The sequence below is a fragment of the Euwallacea similis genome, chromosome 13 (assembly GCF_039881205.1).
Source record: "Euwallacea similis isolate ESF13 chromosome 13, ESF131.1, whole genome shotgun sequence".
Lineage (NCBI taxonomy): Eukaryota > Metazoa > Arthropoda > Insecta > Coleoptera > Curculionidae > Euwallacea > Euwallacea similis.
The window spans coordinates 2671895-2693158 of NC_089621.1; the positions used below are offsets into that span (position 1 = coordinate 2671895).

Below are 21264 nucleotides of genomic sequence, written 5' to 3' on the forward strand. Positions count from 1 at the left end.
TTTCTATTATTACCATTAGTTGATTTAGCTCAGAAGTACTTAAAACTATTGGCAAGTCTTAAATCTGAAAAAGTTTAATGCCGCATCTTGATATTCAGTTCTGTCAAATTGCCGATAAAGATCCAATGCAGGATAGTACAAAAAGTCAGTAATATAAACGAACCCTTATTCAACTGACACCGGGTCGCTTGCTTTGACATTGACGCGCGAATCCTCATAAAGTGATAAATGGCAACGTCGGGTGAAAGCCCCGTTTAGCCGCTCCTCTCCCGTTACCCACTATCCAGAATTCCAGAATTTTGCGGCTGAAAGCACTTGATTTCAGTATTTCGTTTGTCATTGCACTAGAAGAAAAGTGTTTCTAAAAAATCGGGAAGTTCCAAGTTCTGGAAAGCATTGATAATATAGACTTTCCCCATGCCTGAAAAGGCAAGAAGAAAGTTCGAATTATGAATGTTTTTCAGAGATGTCCCAACACGTCCGAATTGGAACCGTTGTACTTGCCGCAGCAACTTTACCTGCGTCCCATTGCGAAATTGAACATATCCCTGCAACTGCCCAATGTGAAGAAACTGGGCAAAAGCATCTCCCACTGGGAGATCATGGATAAAATCAAGGAAGTGATCAAACCCCATGAATTCAGTCTCCTGAAAGTGACTAAAACCACCATGGAATTCGTTAGATTTGAGGCCGAAGTAGAGAAAAGTTCCAAACTGGAATGGGTTATAAGCAAGCTGAACAATAAAATGATCAAGCTAAAAGATTTTGCTGAGATGATGAGACTCAAAGCTGCAGAGTGGCATTCAGAGTTCCCCAACCGTAGAGTATGGGATGCCTTCTTTTCTGAAGCTAAAAACATGGATGAAATGAAGCCTGGAGAACGGCCTGATACAATGCATATTTCAAATATTCCTTCTAAGTGGTTTGTACCACACCATTTGAGTCATGATGAGGAGGCAACACCCTCAGGTAAGAATAATTCATTATCATTCAGTCCTCTAAAACAAGAACATTTGCTTCTTACAGAAAAAATTCTCTTTAAAGTTTTTGAAAAGTTTGGCAACATTCGTTATGTGGATATTCCAATTTGTGATCCATATCGCAAGAAAATGAAAGATCACATTTCTGGATTGAAATTTTCTTGCTTTGAAAAAATGGAATGGTTTGAAGGTTACATTCAATTCAAGGACTACATTAGCTTTACCAAGGCAATGGATTTTTTCCGGGATAAGAAATTAGTGCATAAAGATGAGGATGGATATACAGAAGTTGAGATTAGGGTTGATTTTGATAAAACTAAGCATTTGTGGTAAGTTTGGTTGTTTATCATAATTTAGTCTTTTTTAGTCATAGTAATTTTCAAAATTTTTGTGATTTGTAGTGATGCTTCCATCCGAAGAAGGGAAATTGTTAGAGATAGATTAGTGGAAAAGGCAAAGGAAAAAGAGGAAAAAGATAAAAAAGCTTTAGAAGATAAAAAGAAGCAAGAGGAAGCTGAAAGGTTTGTGCTGTGTAGTGTGCTACAAGAAGGTGTTTTACAAAGTGTTTCACAATTGTTTAAATAGCAAATTTCATTAATAGCGATGATAAAAAAAACAGCTTTCTAACTTTATTTATTGGTACCATATTGGATTTTTGTTTTTTTTTAACTTTGTGTACTTGTCATTTTTTTTATCTTATTGCAATATATACATTATTACAAGATACAAAGAATATATACATATTACAATATATTACAAATATTTATTAATTATTGTTTTGAGATTTAAGATCAATTTTACAGAAAGAAGGAGGAAAATTTGAAGACACAAAAGGAAATACGTCGTCGAATGCGCGAGGAAAAACGCAAGGCAAAATTAATGAAAAAATTGGAGATAACTGGGTCTGATGAGATTAATGAGAAAATTGCCAAGGAGGAGAAGAAACTGGTTAAAGTACAAAGAAAATTACAAGCTATTCGATTGCTTGAAGAACTGTTTAGAAGGATCAAAGTGAGATGTAATAAATCGTCTTATTTCAGGAGATTAGTAAATTTTACTTTAGGAGAAAAATGATGGAGATGTACATCACTATAATATACCAGATCCAGGAGGAGAGGAGGTAACTGTTGCCATTATTCCCAAATGTTCCAGGGCATATACTATATTGCAAATGTTTATAGCTGAGAAGACTGAAGAATATTCAAGAAATGGATTATTTGAACCAAAAGGAAAAGTTGCATAATGCAGTCAAAGGCAGAGTCATGCTAAAGAGTATCCTTTCAGAGAGAGTAAAGCCTAAAAAAATTTCAGATTCCTCTGATTCAGACCTATCACCAGATGACAACCCTGGTAGGCTATGCAGCATATAAAACCAACAGCAAGTTAATTTAAATATTTCAGATCATTGGAGGACCACGGGTTCAATACAGGGCCATCATCCCGCGGAATTAATGTATGGCGGTCATGCGCCAGTCCCTCCTCCAATGTATGGTTCCCCATATCAGCCAATGTCCATGTACCCTCCATTTAGGACTTCTATCTATCCAGATATTGACATTTATGCTGTCTATAGAAGCAGAGGTAAAATATTGCTTTTATTATCAGAACTTGTAAAGTAAAGTAAAATATAGGTCGAGGAAGAGGCAGAGGACGAGGCAGAGGTGGAAATTTTAACCCAAGAGTTCCATACCCTCCTGAGGTTTATGAGGAATACTCTACTCGTTATCATAACAAACCCAGATATCAACATGATGATAGACGTAGGTAAGGACGTGTTTAAGTTTGGGTTTTATTAATAAATATTAATAAGGAATTATAATTTTCAGGTCTCGCTCATATTCCCCAAGAAATTCACGAAAAAATCGCTCTTATACAAGATCGAGAAGTCGCAGTTATTCAAGGAGAAGATCAAGGACGCGTAGTCGCTCTTGGTCTAAATGGCGGTCGGATAGGAGGCATGATAGGAATAGCAGGAGTAGCTCCAGAAGCCATCATAGATCAAGGTAGGAAATTGTGGCAGCTTAATGAAACCCTATTCCAACCCAAATTATAGTTTGTAAGGGGTTAATCCCACGTAATCTTATAAATTACAGACCCAGAAGTAAAGATCGCAGTAAGTCGAAATCTGAAAAACGTTCTCGATCTAAAGATCTAAGATCCAGAAGTAAGAGTTCGTCTAGAAACATTCGGAGGAGGAGGAGCAGGAGCAGGAGCAGGACAAGGTGAATGATGTCTTAAATGGTGTGAAATGCAGTGTCAGTAATTACAGTTTTAAGGTCGAGAGAAAAATCCTCGGATGCTTCCAAGTTCATGACTCCGCGACAGTTACTAGAGCAAAAGGAGCAGGAAAAAAGAAGGAGCAGGAGCAAGTCCTGGTCTGTGCCTAAAGAAGGAGAAGCAACCACACGGTCTTGGTCAAAGAGTCCAGAAAAAGTTTGTGATTAAAAACGAGAGTTTGTTCTATTTTATTTTGGCATTAAAGAATATTTAATGGATCCAAAAAACGATTATTTTGCTAATTCAAGAATAGGCTATTTCTTTAGTGAAAATTTGCATAGGCAGATATTTTGTTGAATTAGCCACCATATTTGATAGATCAGTGATTTAAGAAGAGGACACGCATTTGTCTTTCATCCTATTTTATTTTAATATCAACAATTATGCACATTTAATTCTTGATCATATATCACCTTCAGTTTTAATGCATTATTCGTGCTATAGCATTAGAACCCGCTAAATTATTATCATCACTATACACCAAAAATAAAACAAGATACAAATTATTATTGCACTTGAAAACATGCTAATGACTATTTGGATACTGTTCCGGTATTGGCAATTATGCCATAGCTGAAACCGGCAAAGAACTATGCTTTGGTTTGGTTTTATTGACAAAAACTTTAATACACCCATTGAAATCCGCGGACACCATCACATAACCGCTACATCCTTTGGTATGTTGTTCCACCACCGGATCTTCAACCTTAAATAAACACTAAGAAAAACATTTTTATTTTTAAAGGAAAATTACCTTATTAATATCATCCCCACTACCCGTAGAATGCGTTATTTGATTCTCCTCCAACATTTTTATTATGGCCTCAGGATTGGGGGCGAACACTGCGCAAGTTACCACAGCATTATGTGCTTTGATCGCTTCCCAGAAATCGTTGCGATCTCGTCTCACTGAAGAGAACTTTGCGTAATCGTGATTGGTTTTCCAGATATAAATATCCCTGTTTTCCGAACCGCTTACTATGTATTTGCCGTCATGACTGAAGCTCCCTTTGATTTGACTGCTGATATTTACATATCCTAAATATTTTCGGATCATTTGTATTGTATTTACTGTGTTTTGTCTATTACCTTTTCCTTTATATTTACAAGACACATTCAAATCTCTTAAATCGTATAAACGAATCCTACTATCGTTGGAGGTGACCAGGATTTTGTCCTCTCCAGGCATGGGTTCAATTCCGCTTACTTTTCTTCCAACGGCGTTGCGCCCTCTGGACGATCTTACATGGATTTGAGTGTGATATTTTAATTGGTCCGTACTAAAGCCAAATTTCATATACTATTTCCTCTTCCACGAATATAGAATAGATGTTTAGTTTTGATTTACAGTGACTAACTCTAACCTGTAAAAGATGCACCTCCCATCGTATGTTCCAACTACAGCAAACTTTCCATTCTGACAAAAATTCGCGGCAGTAATTAGTTTTGGGTTTCCTTCCACTTCATTCCATACGGCCACCTAAACAATTATAGTTATGTCTTATTCCCCCATTTTTAATTGTTTTTCGCACCTTTTTATCGGGTATATTCCACAGCCTCAGCTTACCATCCAGCGACCCGCTCAAAAAGTACCGGTCGTCCCTAGGGTGGAACACTATGGCGGTAACGAAATCTATGTGCTGGAAGCAACAGAGGCACTCTTTTCTCGATATGTGCCACAATCTATAAAATAATAATAATCTTATTACCTCACTAACCCTTAAGACATGATGACCGAAAAAACTAAAGGCATTTAATTTTATTACCAAAGTGAGTTATTTAAGTTAAATTGACAATTTGGGAAATTGAAAAAAACTGCATCATTGTATTTTCGATGTCTAGAGATACAGGGTATTTTTGGGTTTTTGCTATTTTTGGAAAATGAAACATTTTTCATTAACAATTCCTCAGAGCACTCCTTTTGAGCACAAGACATTTCGTTTAACTGTTCTAGAAATAGAATTTCCCGTCAAAACAGTTCGAATCTGACCATCCTATATTCTATAAAACATGTTAACTAAAAGCGTTCACCTGACTGTCTTATCCATGCTGGAAGACAATATAAAATAGTTTTTGGACCAAGACACATCTAGCAAATCGGAAGTGTGTCCAGAGTATGTACAAAACGGCCTGGGCATGAAAACTAGGCGACTGGCTTCTTCCCGACTTAAACTCTCCAAAGCGGCTATATTGGAATGATCGGTGGAATGGTGTGAAGCCAGAGATTCTTGGGAAGGAGTTGGAGATACTTTCTCTGCGTTGTATTTTGTGCGCATGTCCTGTTAAGTCACAATGTAAGATACAATACTGGAGAGAACATTGAATAATACCTGAAAAAATGGAAACGCATCTTTGACAATCCAAATTCTCAAAATCTTGTCCTGCCCGGCAGTTGCTAGGAGGCGACCGCAACTGGAGAATTTCATACACCAAATAGACCCTTCATATTCACTATCTTTTAGTTCTTGAAAGTGCTCGATCTTCTCAAATTCATAGGGACCTTTATGGGAATTTGAGGCCTGACATAAGAGAAGGCTTTGCATGAAATGTCTTTTAGTTTTTGCTCAAATTTAACCTTTAATTTGCAGCTCTGCTCTCCAGGATGTACGTTGTCGACAATATCAATTACGTCTTCTTTATGTCGTGCATGAGACACCTCCTGAGCGATACTTTTGGCCTTGTGCATTGCTTTCTTCACGTTTGTTCCAATAAGACGCTTCAGTTTAGCAGTTCGTTTTCTCATGCCTAAATATGGAGTGAAAACTCAGATCCACTTAAAATTTATTAGATTTCACTTACCACCAGGCTCAGTATCATCAACGATAGGAATATCAGATTTTTTGGCATCGACGCTTTCCTCATCACTTTCCTTATCTTTTTCCATTCTGGAAGAACTGAGGTACTCGGAAGTTAATCTCATAATATGCAGAGTCAGAGGGTTGATGCATTGAGGCAGTTTGTCTTCGGCTACGCTCAGAGGAATCCGTTCGCCTAGAAGATGCAGGATAGGAGCGAGGTACTATTATTTACACGTGTTGGTGATTGGAAACGCTTGTATGTACATTGTTGATATAAAGAACTATGGGTTTAGTGCCTTACTGAAGGGCCAAGCTAATGAACTTACAAATTTTGCTTAGCCAAGCCCTTGTCTGTTAGTGCATTTATAACGCTAATAGAAAAAGAATGGTGTCTAGTGTTGAAATACACTCGCGTTTGAGCACAACTGTGAAAATCGCTAAAGCAGTTGAACGCCAGTACAACAATCTTACCCGAAGCTTTTTCTTTAAGATACGACTCTTGAAAAAGAAAGACAATCAAAGGTAACATAAACAAAAACGGACACCTTACTACTCACCAGTATCTAAATTTAAAACTGTAACTTGCTCCAAAATTTCTAGGTCTGATAGCTGTTTTCCTGAATCCGTATGGGTTCGGACCTTCAGATTGCTGGGGCACAAGAGGTTTTCGTCTCCCGCAGACTTTCTTCGATCCCTGGAACTCTGACGACTGCAGGGTTGGTGAGTTCCTCTAAAATTTCAGCTTAAAATTAAAATGTACATTAAATTGACCCTAACCCTACCTATGAGGACCCAAGCTGTAATGCCCCAGGCTGCTTCTGTTCGAGGTTTTACTGCTACCACTAGAGTTCACTTCCGCAGGTAGAGGCCTAGAAGCAAGTCGATGAAGAGTTGTGAAACGATAAAAAATAAGATTATCACCTTTCGTACACGGATGTAGTTGCTGGTTGCTCGCATATTGACGATTTAGGAACGTAGGCATAACCTTGCGCTTTCAAGCTCTCAGTGTCCATGGGTCTAACCACAAAATGACCCTTGGTAATCTGCGAGTGAGAAATAAGCTTATTTAATTCCGTAAAAAACAAATTGCACAGAAAAGCTTTGAGATCACTTGCCACACTGAGACCAATATGAATAAGCCAGACATAATTTACAGTACTGGCCCCATCACTGCCTAGTTATGATTTACTTTACGCTAAAACCAAACGAAACACAACAACTGAAGCTTGCAGTGCAACAATAGATAAGACTGCGGCTGCTTTATGTTTATTAAACTTAAATCCACAAACGTACCCCTGACAAATTAAACGAGTTCCTCAATCTAAAACTAGGCACCAAAGCCTAATAATTCATAAAACAGAATTACCGGTTAAATTTAATTGCGTGGGAAGAAAATTGGAAATTGTGCCTTACCTGAGTGATGTCCAAAGAATGTCCACTTCTTAAAGTAGAACTCTTTGAGTCATCTGAATGTTGAGGCACAAGTTTGTCTGATTTATGGGATTTTATTGATGATATTGATGGAAGTCTTTCAATTTCTCGAGTCAAAGATTCAATGGTGCTGACAGCAGTGGAAGCATGAGTAGGTTCTGCCTGAATTGGAAAAGAGGTACTGGAAGCAGACTTCTGGAATAAGAGGTAATTCTTTGGCCTAGTTAAAGTGAAAATTAAGGAGACATACTGTTAATGCCTGAGGATTTTTTGGAGCCTTCCCTTTTTTGCGCCTGGGAGGTGCCACGGGCGCATTGTTCGTTGACTTTAGTTGCGGATTAGATACTTTGTTACTGGCAACAACATCTGGTTCTTGAACTTTAGTTGAAACGGACTTTTCTATGTCATTCCCTTGCACCCCTATTATAGCACATCACACAATTATAATTTTGCTTCACCTTTGTTTTTTCTTGTGTTGTTTACCTGCAGAAGACAGAGCAAAAGTGCTGGGATATTTCTTTGAACTTTGTGTTGACTCTGAATCTAAAGAACTGGATGATAAGGCAGAGATGGACATGGTTTTCCTTGAGCTGTCTGCAAAGTTTCTATTTAACTTCACTGAATATGAACCACAGAGAAACCATATACCACCATTATTATTGATAACTCTCATTAATCGCCCTAAAGAATTTATGCTCTGCAAGCTGACTGTGTCTTGTTCAATGATCCGAAAAGGATGTGACGTTTTGCTTGCAGCAGCAAAAACACCCTCAACTGAAGAGGTTTGACTGGGTGGAGTGACATTGCCGCAACCTTCTTCATCATCATGCTGCAGCTTTTCTCTAAGCTCTACATAGTACATAATTGAAGAGCAGCTTTGCAGAAAGATTGTTCTTACCTAGGAATTTTTTTCTGCTGCTTGTTGGTACTAGGGAGGCTTGAGGTACAAGGAAGACGTGACGGTCTTCCCCAATGTTGAAATTTTTTGCATTTTCATATTGAGAGTTTGAAGGTCTGTTGGTTTTATTGTCTAGAAAATTGGGTACAGAGCTAGATCTCTTGGTGAGACTTTCAGCTGATGCTTTTCTAGGTTTATTTCTGTGGAAAAATAAAATAAAAAGGAAGTTTAAATAATAACTTGTTGATAGTTAAGTAATAGCAATTTGTAAAACATATAAATCATCACTAGAAAAACTGAAAAGGATGGTGATAAGCTAACTCCATCTGTGATATTTTGGGATCCATTTTCAGTGGCAAAACATAGAACTTGGCATGCAAGTAGCAATTTTTATTATTGTAAAAGTAAGGAATTTGGTATCTACAAAGTTACAATTTAATTTCAATTATTCCTGGGGAGACAGCCCTCAATGTTCTTGACTATTTTAACCATACATTTCTGTGCAACATGCAGAATTCCTATCTCTGTCTCTCGACCCACGAATTCAATACACACCTATTTAGAGCTCTTTTGTGTGGTATGAAGATAAACTAATCCTTTGGTAACATCCTGGATTCCTGCTCACATAATAAAGATCAAGATACCTACAAGTTACCAGCTACAAAGGCTGATTGTCTCTATTGTTGAAAATTATTTGTCAAAGTGTCAGTGTTTATTAAAAAGTCGTCTACATATCAGATAATAATTTATGAAATATTTAATAGTGAGTATAATCTGTTAAAATTAGGAATGATTCAGAAATGAGTGTTTGTACCTTGAGCTGATGGGAGTGTTATCTTCTGCATCGTAAAATTCTTCAGAATCGCTACCGCTAGACATTGTTGGCCTGAGATACTGACATCTTCAGAGACTGAGAATTTGGGATAATTTAACTTAAAGTTGGTAATACGTTTAAAGCAATAATTAAAAAAGTTTATAATGGGTGATCACTAAAAAAAAAATAACTCACAGTATGCGGCGAGCTGTAAACGTAGAGCGTTGATTGAGCAGTCCACTATTTATCCTCAAACATCTGATTAACAGAATTGATTTTAGACATGCTTTTAATATTTAAACGCTTTCTTGGTTTTTTTTTTAAATGATCATCCTTTAATTTGATATTTACTATTTAAAAGGATCAAAATACTTCCTTCCTCAAGCAACTGTCAGTGTCAATGTCACATCAATTGTTATTGAAATTGCCGGTAAAACAGGCATCTGCTTATCCAATGGAGAGGCTTTGCGACAGAGTTGGATTAAATAGAAAAATGTATTGTCATAAAAAATATTTACTTAAAAATTGGGCTAAAAATGATTTTTTACTCCTAGTAGTGCAGAAGTTTCCTTAGTATTTAAATGTTAAATTAGACGTTAATTGAAAATATGTCTCTAATACCTTTAATGGATAAAACTAAATAGACTGTGCAAGTTTAATACGGCTCTGTGCATTAATTCTGTCATCTTCGTTTTTTCAACGTAGAGCGCCAGCCGTGCGACCTCACGGCTCAAGGCTGTTTCCTCAACGAAAAGAGAAACCAACATGGAGGATTTTGCTGTGGAAATTGTCGGCGAAAATGGGACTCTTTATAAGGTCGGTATTGCACAAAGTATATTAAAAAGTGTGTTCGGAGGGCCCGCGAACGGCTTGTCGATGTTTAAGCTTTGATTTTCACTGGCCATTTGCGGGTTCACTTGCTTTTCCGTGACGATTTTTTACAATTTCCCGATGGGCGAACGCGGTTCTTTTGACGCCATGGCCGTTTGACAGGGCGTGATACAGTCCATGTGTCCAGGAACATAAAGAATTGTACCCCATTTCGCGTGTTAGAAATAGGGTCTCACTGATTTTCGGTGAGAATTTCAGTGAAAAGCTGTTTAAAGCCCCCGATTGCACAAGGTTATGTTCGAAGCAGTATCGGATTACAATCACACTGGGCCCCATTTATAGCGTTTTCTCTCTATTTCAGGGCTTCATTCTCGATGTTTTCGATGACGGAGTTCTGATCCATTTTGAGGATGAGTAAGTTTCTTTCCTTTATTTTCTTAAGTTCATATTGCTAGTAGTGGGGTACTGCCATTAGATTAAGGATGCGAATGTAGTACTTATAAAATCATTGAACAAAAAAATCTTTGTCAAGTTGCAGTCCTATTTTCAGAGAAATTATGCTCTCACTAAAGCTATCAGGGTTTCAATAATTTGACCTGTTTAAAGTGCTTAATAAATAATTTTAAATTGAAAATATATCACACATTTCTTTTTTTTCTGTATATGATATTAATTACCTTTTCATTTACTCATTTGAAGAAGAAAAAGTTTTGGTGGTTTTTGTAAAATTTAAAAATAAGAATTTGGCCTGAAGCAAAGACTAAAACTTTTATATTTCAGTTCAGCATGACTTCATGCCTCATCTTAACTAGCTTTCCCTTCTCACAGTTTTTTTATATTGTTCTGTTAAGCCAAAAAAAGTTTTGTTTCTTGTCGAAACAGTCCAAATTTGACTGCATTATACCGGGTGTTTTCTCACATTGACACTCCGCTACTCTTTATTTTAAATGAAAGTGAAAAGTGGTGATAACTGTAATACAGGGTGTTAAACTTTAAAATTATTTTTTTGTTTTTTTATTATAAGTTTTGGAAAAATCAGATTTTTGCCCAAAACTTATTATCTCAAGGTTTTTTGCTTGGGAAATTGGAATATTTTTGAAATTTGCCTGTGAAACATGTCTCTGAGCTTATATTTTATTTTCTAAGACTTTGCTGATACTTGAGTTCAAAATGAAGCATTTCTTTTGTTTGGCAAAATAGCCAACTGTAATTAGGGATTTTTATCTACCTCTTAGATAATATACAAATCACTTCAAGTCCTTACAGTAGCTCAAAAATCTCTTCAACTTAGTTATCTTAAACGTTTACGACAATCTCATTAAAAATCCGTTCAAAAATAACAATTTGCTTGAAAATGCCATTAAACGTAAACATGAAGTCATCCTCCTTACCGACATTGCATCATATACTACAGTGCACGCCGTCACTGGAATCCAAAACCATGATAACGTGGTTTTTAAAATATTTTAAGAAGGAAAAGTTAACATTTTTTTCATCATATTATATTATTTCTAAAATAAGACATCTCAGAGAAAAAATGTGTGAGCTATACACATATGTACATTACGAAAATAAATACTGTATAATTACCGCTATATTTACATGGTTTGAAGTCGCACACAGGGTTGTGCAGATAGCCGTTTTTTATTTATCTTTTGTTCATTTAAACTTGTTTAATGCAGTTGTAAATGGTTAATACCGCATTGTCCATGAAGTATTCTTCAAAACTAATCTGGAAAAGTGACCTCAATTCTTTCATTTACTTTTAATATTTTCATAATGTAAGCATACATTTCACCCCAAATCATGGCTTTCTGAAACGTTTTGACCTCTGTGTAGTCAACAATATAGACTTTTCCTGCACTCATTATTAAAATGTCATTAGGTGGCAGCCTGATTCAAAGTTTCCTTATGAAGAAGTTCGGCTGCCACCCGCAGCCACCGACGTCAAAGTGGAGTTCACCGAAAACATGGAAGTCGAGGTTTTCTCTAGGTCAAACAACCAAGAAGGTTATGGTTGGTGGAAGGCCCGAATTAAGGTACTTAAACACTTTTGTGTGTTTTGCTGGAAATGCATCATGAAATTTCTTTATATAGATGATGAAAGGTGATTTCTATGTGTTGGAATATCTCGGCTGGGAAAACACCTACACGGAAATCGTTAGCAATGATCGACTTAGGCAAAAGAACACCAACCCTCCAATCGACAAAACCATGTTTCATAAATTTGAAATTGAGGTACCTGAAGATGTTCGGGATTAGTAAGTGACGGGTTGCCGATTAGAGTATTTGTCCTAAATTATTCATTTGTAGCTGCAAAAAGGATACTCACAAGGAGTTCGCTAAGGGTATAGGTGCCGGCCGTATTTTCTACAACCCAGAAAAGGCGGTGCTGGTGGTAATTTCTAGTTGCGAGACCAGTCAAAAACGGGCGGGTCTTTTGCAGGACATGCACTTCCGAAGCCTCTCTCAAAAAGTCTTGTTGTTGAAGAGGACGGAAGAGGCGGCCAGACAACTGGAAAGTACGAAACTAGCCACAATTGGAGGGTAAGGTTTTGTAGGAGTATTGGTAGGCGCTATTATAATTTTGATTTTGTTGGGTTGGGTAGGTATTCAGACGAGTTTCATGTGAAAGAAGATCTAATGGGTTTGGCGATTGGTGCTCATGGGGCAAATATTCAACAGGCAAGAAAAATTGAGGGTATTACGAACATCGAATTAGAGGAAAACTCGTGTACTTTCAAAATCTATGGGGAGTCTGATGAGGCGGTTAAAAAGGCGAGGTGAGTATACCTATTTTATCCATTTTCATTTGATAGAGACCACGCATAAATTATATAATTTAATTTTTGATTTTAGGTCTATGCTTGAGTATAGTGAAGAATCACTGCAGGTACCCAGGACTCTAGTAGGCAAAGTAATTGGCAAGAACGGCAGGATTATTCAAGAAATTGTTGATAAGAGCGGAGTGGTAAGCTTTTGTTTAAGCATTTTGTGCAGCCTATAATTAAAATAGGGTTTCGCCAATCAGGTGAGGGTTAAAATTGAGGGTGATAACGAGCCTCAGCCCACCATTCCGCGGGAGGAAGGGCAGGTCCCATTTGTCTTTGTAGGCACGGTGGAGAGTATATCCAACGCGAAAGTGCTTTTACAGTATCATTTAGCTCACCTTAAGGTAAATTGACTAAGCAGGCAAGCTTCAAGTTTTAATCAATTGTTTTACCTAAATAGGAAGTGGAACAGTTGCGCCAAGAAAAATTAGAAATCGATCAACAACTGCGCAGCATTCACCACGGTTCCAACTTGGGCTCGATGCAATCGTTGTCCATGAGTGGGCGTCGTTCGGACCGTGGCTACAGTAGTGACATGGACGGTCGTGGACCCCGAGGAGGTTCCAGAGGTGGTCGAGGTGGAAGAGGTCGGGGCGGCCCCAGACAAGGCGACCGTTACGGGCAGGGTACGCAACAGTCCCAATCGGACTATAATAACATTGACAGTCGGCCAGGTCGCAATAAGCCCATTCCGAGAGGCGGCTACACACCTAACGGGCGCATCCCAAGAGGGGGCAGCGCGCGGGGTCGGACGGTTGATCCGGCGGGCGACCGCAAGTGATGCGCAAACAGTTCGGCTGAAATGTGCCGTGGCTCAGCTTCGTGTTGCGGCCGCCCGTGGGTACAAACGACGCCCGCGTGGCCGCCTCTGTCTCTTGTCTAACGTGTGGTTTTGTATAGGGAATTGTCATTTTTATTAGGGGCGAAACGAATTTAAAAATGGGTTGTGGGAATTCTTGATGGTGTGGTCCAATTTTTGCTAAAAATATAGTCTAGGAGTGAGGTAATTTATGCCGAAAACTAATGAGCTCTCAAAGGTGCGTATATCTAACACGGTATAGGGTGTCTCAGTTAAAAATCACGGTATATGGGGATATAGAATACAATTTTACTATTTCAGAAATATCAGGCTAGGTACATTTCACTACAATATGATATTCTGATTTAACAAGTTCCAATTTGAAACACTGTTGTATATCAAAAAACAAGAAAAAAATTTCATATGAACAAGTGTCCCTAAATATTGAAAATTTGGACAGTTAGAACAGCTCTAAATCTGTGAAAAACTTTGAGAATTTTTTCGCTAATTTATTTCCGACAAAAATATAAGGTCAAGGAGTTTTACATATGTGAGTTAATTCGCAACGAAAGTTGTATAAATAATTGTCAGTGTAATTCTGGTTTGAAAGTTCTACACGCTGACAAATCTAGATGTTCAAGCTGGCATGAATTTTTCCGCGTAGATTACCGTCGGTCTGGGAAACGTCTACAAAAAAAATATACCTCACTCCAAAATCATCATTCTTTTCTTGCACACCCTGTATCTACCACATTATTTTATAATTAGTGCGAAGATAATAACTAGGATATAATATGATCAATGAAACATATATTTTTTTGTTATATCTGCTCTACCGTCGTCATAATAGTGAGAAATTCCTATTGCGATTACCACATCAAGGGCCAAATTTTCTATTGTGAGGGATATAGAATTTTCGTGCATAGGGACATCACTCCTGCCTTAATGGAGAATGTGCTCCTAAATTGTCGAGATCTCCCCATTCAATCCAAGTCAAGTTATTTAATACTACGCATCATTGCTCAGCATTTCAATTTAATGATTATTGTGTAGTCCTAGTTTCGCCCCGTGTCACTCCCATGTCAGATCCACACGAATGCGTAATTTCAAAACGACTTAATAGACTGACCCGGCCGACGACTCATTTTTAATCATGTCTTGAGGAACTTAACACTGATCAAGGTGCTGGATGGTTTCTTTTTGAATTTGCTTCTGAGCATGAACCGAAAAGAAGCCGCGGTACCATTTTTACGATTTACGAGGTATTTTTATGCGTGTTTTCAAAGAATGTAACATTTTTATTTGGATTAGGGATTTTGAACTCGGGCTTTGCCAGTTGCACTATCTTAATATATTCGACTGGCTTTTAAGCGCTTAAGGCCTGTGAAGGAATTGGGCCCTAGAAGCCAGTCTTGTACGTAATTATTCTACCTACCGTGGTAGAAAACAATTATTGTAAATACTACAATATTACATTGTTTTTCGTCATATTTTTCCTTTTTTGCTTTTAACAACTGTTAATACGGTACTGGGTTGATCAGCTTACTAAAGTAGCTCAAAAATTTGCCAATTTACTAACCCGCATTCCGTTTATTTTCCTGTTGTTTTTTTTTTTAAGAAATTTGGGTCCTACAAGCCAGTTTAGTACGTGATTATTCTACCTACCGCGGTAGAAAACAATTATTGTAAATATTACAATATTGCATTATTTTTCGTCATACTTTCCCTATTTTTTTTGCTTTTAATAACTATAAATACGATATTGGGCTGACCAGCTTACTAAGATAGCTAAAAAATTAGCCAATCTACTAACCCTCATTCCGATTGTTTTAATTAATAACTTGTTTTTGATTAAATCGCAACCGTTACAAATCCATAGCTGTTTTAGACTAGTAAGAAACGTCTGGTCAGCGGTGTTTTAAGTTAATTTAGAATTCATAGTGGTCCGTTGAGGTAGGTTTTCTTTTGTTATATTCTTAAACCTGTCGCTTCTCAACGAGTTATTGTCGAAGCTTGAAGGCGAATTACCCATATATCGGCAATACATCAGCGTCAGCGAGGTAGAGGTATAATGAGCATATTATTCGCTTGAAACTCTCAAACCATTGAATGCCTCCCCACGTCGAAACTAATAAATTTGGGAGTTCTATGATAACTCCCAAGGAAAATCCTTAAAGTTCGTTTGCATCTCGTTATTTTACTTGCTGTATTAAGTGTAGCATTTAATGTAACTATTTTACTTAGTCGTTGCAGCCACGTGTAGTAGAGTTTGGCTCTCGTTGAAATGTCCTCGAAGCCAAATTCTCCTATACAGTTTACTCGCAACATGGAACATAATAAGGAACTATTGTCAACTTTCAAGGCTTTTTGTACAGGTCAGGTGCAGGTGTTAGCCACAAGGCCCAGTCGCGCTAGTTCAATTTGCAGGGCCTGGTAAAATATACAACTTACAACTTTTCGGCTTATATCTGCATCTCCTAATAATCTATATCGTCAAGTATTTAGGCAAGTCGCGTTTTAACAGCCGTCTTCGTTTCGGATAAAAGAATGTATTTTGATTTGATTGGGAAAAAGGTTTCGTTTGTGCTGTTAGGGCGCGACGTATCCACATAAAAGAGTTAGTAAACCCCAAGAGGCTTATAGGTATCTCTCAGTTGTTAACTTAAAAATACGTGAAATTTGCTGGAAGGGTACGTAACCAGGCCATGTCCCGTCACACTTTGTAAATCTCCAACGCTATCCCGAGGAGGGTTGCCATTGTGCAGTTCTTCCCTTAGGAATTTCATAATCTAAACTAGCAAGAGCGAGTTGTAACAACGAAATTCTCTCTAGATAGCGTTTGAGATGTGCCATTTGTGAATTTGCTAAATCAACACTATTGATAAGGACATCCTCGTCTACGGTTGTTTGCGCACAAAGCGTTGTTGGCAATGATTTTTTGAGTTCTCACACATACAACCGGTAGCGAGCTTAACCGAGGGTGTCCTGACTAATACAAACAACAAAAGGCGACTTCTGCCAAAAAATTCGTAAGAATTAGGCTAAAAGACTGGCTCTCAAATGTGTCGTATCTTTAAATTGTGAAAGACTTTTTTAGAAATATAAATTGATTAAAAAACCATGATGTGGCTGTTTTATTGGTTATTTTTTCGTTGATCGGACGGCATTGGACTTAGGTACCCTTTCAAGAAAACACATTTCTGGGTTTTGAGTAGCCTCTGCGGTGTTCTATGGATTTGTAGTGCGTTGAAAAAGGCGGTGTTTTAACGCTCGAAGGGTTGCCGTAATTCCAATGTTAGTCGCTTTTTTTGCACTTTTTATAAGTTTTCAGTCTAAATTTGTGTTCATAACAAAATTTAAAGGTTCACGTCACCAAACTCCCGACACTACCGATGAACGAGTGAATGATCGTAGGGGATTGAACAGGTACGAAAGTGCTAGACCAGGAGGGCGTGGCAGGAGGGGTGATGGCTTCAGGCGTGGAGATGATAGACGCCGAAACCATGACGAAGAAGAAACTGTGCTTGATAGTCAAGAGGTGTCCAGTGCCGATATAGGTTAATCTTGATTTTGGTCCAGCAGGGAGTGTTTTTCTTATTTTTATTGAATTTATATAGAATCAGTATCAAGCCAAGAAGGCGGAGCGTGGCCAGAGAACGGCAGTCGACCCATTGGGGGTAGGCGCAGGAGGAAGGGAGGCAGAGTAGGTCAAAGACGGGACGATCAGAGGCCATACGACCAGGATTCTAGAAACGATAATAGCAACCCTCGACCGGCAAGTAAGTTTGAGCAAAAATGAAATTCCTCACTTGAATTTTGGGAATCGGATCCCTCAGAAATGGTGATGGGTAAATGTACCAAGTTTGGATGCTTTCGACTATACAGGAATTTGACACAGTTCTTCGTAGATTTTTGATGGCTGATTTTCTTTACCGATCCAATTCCCACTATATCCATAATCATTAAATCAGAAGCATAATACTTATGGTTATATTCTTATTCTCCAGTAGCAAACCATACAGAAGCTCCAGAAGGAAGCGACCCTCCGCCTGCTAGCAATAACATCCCAAAGCAAAACGGTGCTACTCCGTTTAGTGGAAAACCCCGGTCCAACAACAGGCCTCCTCCCTCCAAGCGAAATGATAAACCAAAAGAGCAATTGGTTAATGGCACGAGCGCTTAAACCTAATAGATGATCATCTGAGATCTTTATTCGCCTTCCAATAATTGTGGATCTCTCGGCCATAATCAGAGCCGAACATTGGAAGAGAATACTGCTTTTTGATGTTTATCTAGTGGGGGAGGAGGAAGAGATTTTTCTTTAATTTTAAACCAGTGTTTACTACCTTTCGTTTGCGGTGTGGTGTGCGAGAAAGGGAAGTTGTTTTTCATTGTTCTCTCGAAACGTTGCGTAACCGGACTCGACAAGTGTACAGATTCCCGAAGTAGTCAAGAATTTTAAGGGCGGTCAGCTGCCCGAGCTTAAATGATACGATGGACTGTCTTGGTTCTGTGAACCGATTTTTTTACATCATAATATGGTTAGTTGTAGCACTGCTCATTTCAGGTTCGAGCCGCGTAAATTAGGAAACCTGCTCATCATAGGTGTTTAGTTTGCGCCTGAAACTGAGATGAACACCCAAAAACGTTGTTCCTGGAAGACTGCTCAGTGTTAGTGAGACGACAAAATCGCGGGAGTTGAAAAATCGTTACTACTTTTCTAATTTCATAATACGTCGTGGTCGCGCACACTCGAATCGTAAGTTCGTTATATTATGCCACTTAATGTTTTTTCTCTTTTATTTATATTTATCTTTAAGGTCTGTTCGCTAGTTTGTAGCATTGCAAATAACAGAACTTGATATTAATTTTACATTGCATAGATTTTCATTCTCTAAAGTATGTACCAATGTAAATATTTTTAATTACATTTTCAATGATAATAATAGCAATCTTAATTCATTTTGGTCAGGTGCTCTTTAAAATTATTTTATTTGTAGTTTTGTTTTCCTGCTATACATAACTATTCACAATTTTGCATTGAATAAAAACGTAAATGTACTGAATGTGCTTTCTTTTTATGCTTTTATCCATTCGTAAAAAAAATAAACATCTTTGTAACTAATACAAAAATGGTAAAACTAATATTAAAGTTTTTCAAGTCAAGGCACCTCAATAATTCCGCTGATTCCTTCTCCCATTATTCCTACCAAAGTTCCTCTTATTAGAGTTGTTTCTATGATTTCTATTATTTCCATAATCATTGTGCCTATCATTGTCATGCGCATTCTCAAACCTTGAGTGATTATAGTCCCTCTTGCTTTTACCTCCTTGCCAACTTGTATGCCTGTTAAAATGTTTCTCGCCTTGGAAGCGATGGTTTGTTCCATGGTCATAGTCATTACTGCTTTCCTGATAGTTATGATTCATATTTATAGCCTTTCCCATTTTTGCTAAATCATCTATGCTATGGTATGGTTCTTTGGCCCCTTGTTGATCATATCTAAATAAAATCCATATGAAAGATCATTTGTGATTTTTGCTATCGACTTATAAATGCCTTGTATGCTCATTCGGCCTAAAAGCATTAGAAACATCTGCAGGATATGAAAAACTTCTTTGTACTTGGTGCAAAGACATATCCTGCTTGTCTCGTTGGGGTCCTCCATTCCTCGGCTGAATATTCAACGTTTTGTCAAAAAGCCGTACTCCTTGGAAAAGCTGAGTAGTGTATGGTACTGAGGGTTCATGCTTGAAAGTAACAAAACCGTAGTTTTGCTGTCTACCCTCTCGGTCAGTTGGAATTTTCACTCTTTCGACTGGACCAGCTTGTAGGAACAGTTCGTAGAGCAATTCTTCTGTGATTTGATTAGACAAGTTACCCACCCAGACGGTCTTAGCGTCGCCCATTATTAATGTAATTTAATTTTTTATTTACAATTAGATAATTTAAAATTTGGTTAGAAAGCTCATTTAGGGTATGAGGAACGAAAGGAATCGAAATGCCAAAATGATGTCTATTCTAGACAGGAAACGTGTGGCTTTTGAGACAGTTGGTAAACGATTAGAAAAGTTTGTATCTCTGTCTAGAATGAAAGATAATAAAGGACATAGATACTGAGCTGTATTGTTAGTTGTATACCATTGGATTTAGTAGTATCATGGTCTGACTGTTAACGTAAAAAATTAAGATACTTTATAATAAACAAGTCTTAGTTATTTTTTTTTTAAGTTTTTTCAAAAATATATTTATTGGTTCTGTAACAACAAACAGAGAAGTTTTTACACTTGCTAACTTTTCAATAATATTTTCATTTTAATTCCGAATCCTAGAAACTTTTCTTGATGATATGGTGAAGTAAAGTTTTTCTACGTTCTGATTCCTTTAAATTGAATAATTTTTAATTTTCATAAATGAAATGCTGGTATCTCTACTTATATCAGTGCACCACCTAGTGCAATAATAAACTGATTACTAAAATATTGCATATTCCGAGGGTGTTTACCGGGATTCAGGATTTAAAAAATGGTCCGCCAAACCTTGGACTGGTTTTTCATGTTCGGACCACATTGAGCTTGCGGTCCTAAAGACATTGTGTCGTACTAAGGGAGCCAATAACTTTTCTAACTATAGCTAAAGTTTATTGGTATTGAACAATATTATATGTACGTGGTAAACAACAATTTCGAGAAACTAGTAATTTACTTGAATAACGAGACAAAGCGAGCGAGACGATTATAAAATCATAGATGATGCATTTAATGGCCTAGGCATTTGTACTTAGTATTATTATAATAAGAGTATTAACATTAACCTACTTGCCATAAGATTTTAATAGCTTAAAGAAATGATCTATAGCTTGTTCTTGACATTATGGCGACGTTAAATTGGTTGCAGACTCATTGCAAGTAGTAAATGCGTCCTTTGTTTGAAATTCTAAGCTGAAGATTTTCATTGTTTATTTTTTTAAAACAAGAAATCGAATTGATACCCAGATATATTTTGCTAAGAAAACTGACTTCCTGGCCTCACAAATTAGGCAAATACATAATGTATACAGGAGAGACGACAAAGACAAATCCCAAAGAACCGTTGACCGTGAATCGCGCGTGTCCGACTTGATGAAAGTTGCGTCCAAAGAGGTTGGCGCCAGCCTCCGCCAACGCACAACGAACTGCTGGGTATAGAGAGGTATAACAAACTGAAATTTCATCATTTATTGCGTTTTACGCAATTAAAGACCTTAATGATGATGATGAGCGTGCAAATATCAAGTCTTCTTAGATTATTCACACTGCTTGAAGGATGCCCTACCGAAACAGGGGGTTGCAAAAGTCCCACCACAAGAAACTCTGCGATAACTCTCGAATGGCTAATTATACCTGTACCTACATTCGATGGTAAGGTATGGCAATGGCGATACTTAACAAAACGGCATTAATTATTATAATTACGGGTCAGTCATTAGGAGCGCCCCCCTTGAGCGGGCACTTTAGAGCCCCCTTTGGACGTGAAAGACAAGCGGGTTTAATTGTTCCCATCTTCGGATTTGCTAACTCGCGATATGGGACGTTGATGAGAAATTATAAAGTTAATCGGCTTTC

General features: G+C 37.7%; 4 protein-coding genes across 7 annotated transcripts; 2 read left to right on the top strand and 2 right to left on the bottom strand.

Annotated features, from left to right (window-relative positions):
- The first annotated feature begins 225 nt into the window (after positions 1-225).
- Positions 226-3484, top strand: Xe7 (A-kinase anchor protein 17A). Its single transcript, XM_066396430.1, has 11 exons — positions 226-969; positions 1027-1309; positions 1382-1501; positions 1784-1991; positions 2044-2100; positions 2162-2330; positions 2382-2561; positions 2612-2744; positions 2807-2983; positions 3074-3202; positions 3257-3484. The coding sequence occupies exons 1-11, from the start codon at positions 450-452 to the stop codon at positions 3423-3425; spliced, it is 2145 nt and encodes a 714-aa protein (XP_066252527.1). The 5' UTR covers positions 226-449; the 3' UTR covers positions 3426-3484.
- A 118-nt stretch (positions 3485-3602) lies between these two features.
- Positions 3603-9352, bottom strand: LOC136412925 (WD repeat-containing protein 44). 3 transcript variants are annotated; one of them, XM_066396186.1, is made up of 18 exons: positions 9199-9352; positions 8385-8584; positions 8135-8335; positions 7970-8080; positions 7737-7906; positions 7469-7681; positions 6977-7098; positions 6838-6924; positions 6613-6785; positions 6057-6248; positions 5833-6002; positions 5588-5776; positions 5289-5536; positions 4790-4940; positions 4622-4737; positions 4347-4537; positions 4012-4295; positions 3603-3963 (listed from the first exon to the last, which is right to left on the bottom strand). In XM_066396186.1, the coding sequence occupies exons 1-18, from the start codon at positions 9261-9263 to the stop codon at positions 3820-3822; spliced, it is 3027 nt and encodes a 1008-aa protein (XP_066252283.1). In that variant the 5' UTR covers positions 9264-9352; the 3' UTR covers positions 3603-3819. The 3 variants fall into 3 exon arrangements, with proteins under 3 accessions (XP_066252283.1, XP_066252280.1, XP_066252281.1); XM_066396183.1 differs by adding an exon at positions 6527-6553 and having other exon boundaries at positions 7970-8335; XM_066396184.1 differs by having other exon boundaries at positions 7970-8335.
- On the top strand, positions 9112-18720 carry Fmr1 (synaptic functional regulator FMR1). Of its 2 annotated transcripts, none has more exons than XM_066396189.1 (13): positions 9112-9147; positions 9904-10014; positions 10391-10443; positions 11915-12068; positions 12127-12290; positions 12343-12576; positions 12639-12812; positions 12889-13000; positions 13046-13204; positions 13261-13486; positions 17022-17216; positions 17277-17438; positions 17667-18720. In XM_066396189.1, exons 1-13 carry the CDS (start codon positions 9133-9135, stop codon positions 17840-17842), a joined length of 1935 nt encoding a protein of 644 aa, XP_066252286.1. In that variant the 5' UTR covers positions 9112-9132; the 3' UTR covers positions 17843-18720. The 2 variants fall into 2 exon arrangements, with proteins under 2 accessions (XP_066252286.1, XP_066252287.1); XM_066396190.1 differs by having other exon boundaries at positions 13061-13204.
- Positions 18622-19659, bottom strand: LOC136412933 (RNA-binding protein 7). The gene is made up of 2 exons (XM_066396202.1): positions 19220-19659; positions 18622-19162 (listed from the first exon to the last, which is right to left on the bottom strand). The coding sequence occupies exons 1-2, from the start codon at positions 19567-19569 to the stop codon at positions 18832-18834; spliced, it is 681 nt and encodes a 226-aa protein (XP_066252299.1). The 5' UTR covers positions 19570-19659; the 3' UTR covers positions 18622-18831.
- Between the last annotated feature and the right edge of the window lie 1605 nt (positions 19660-21264).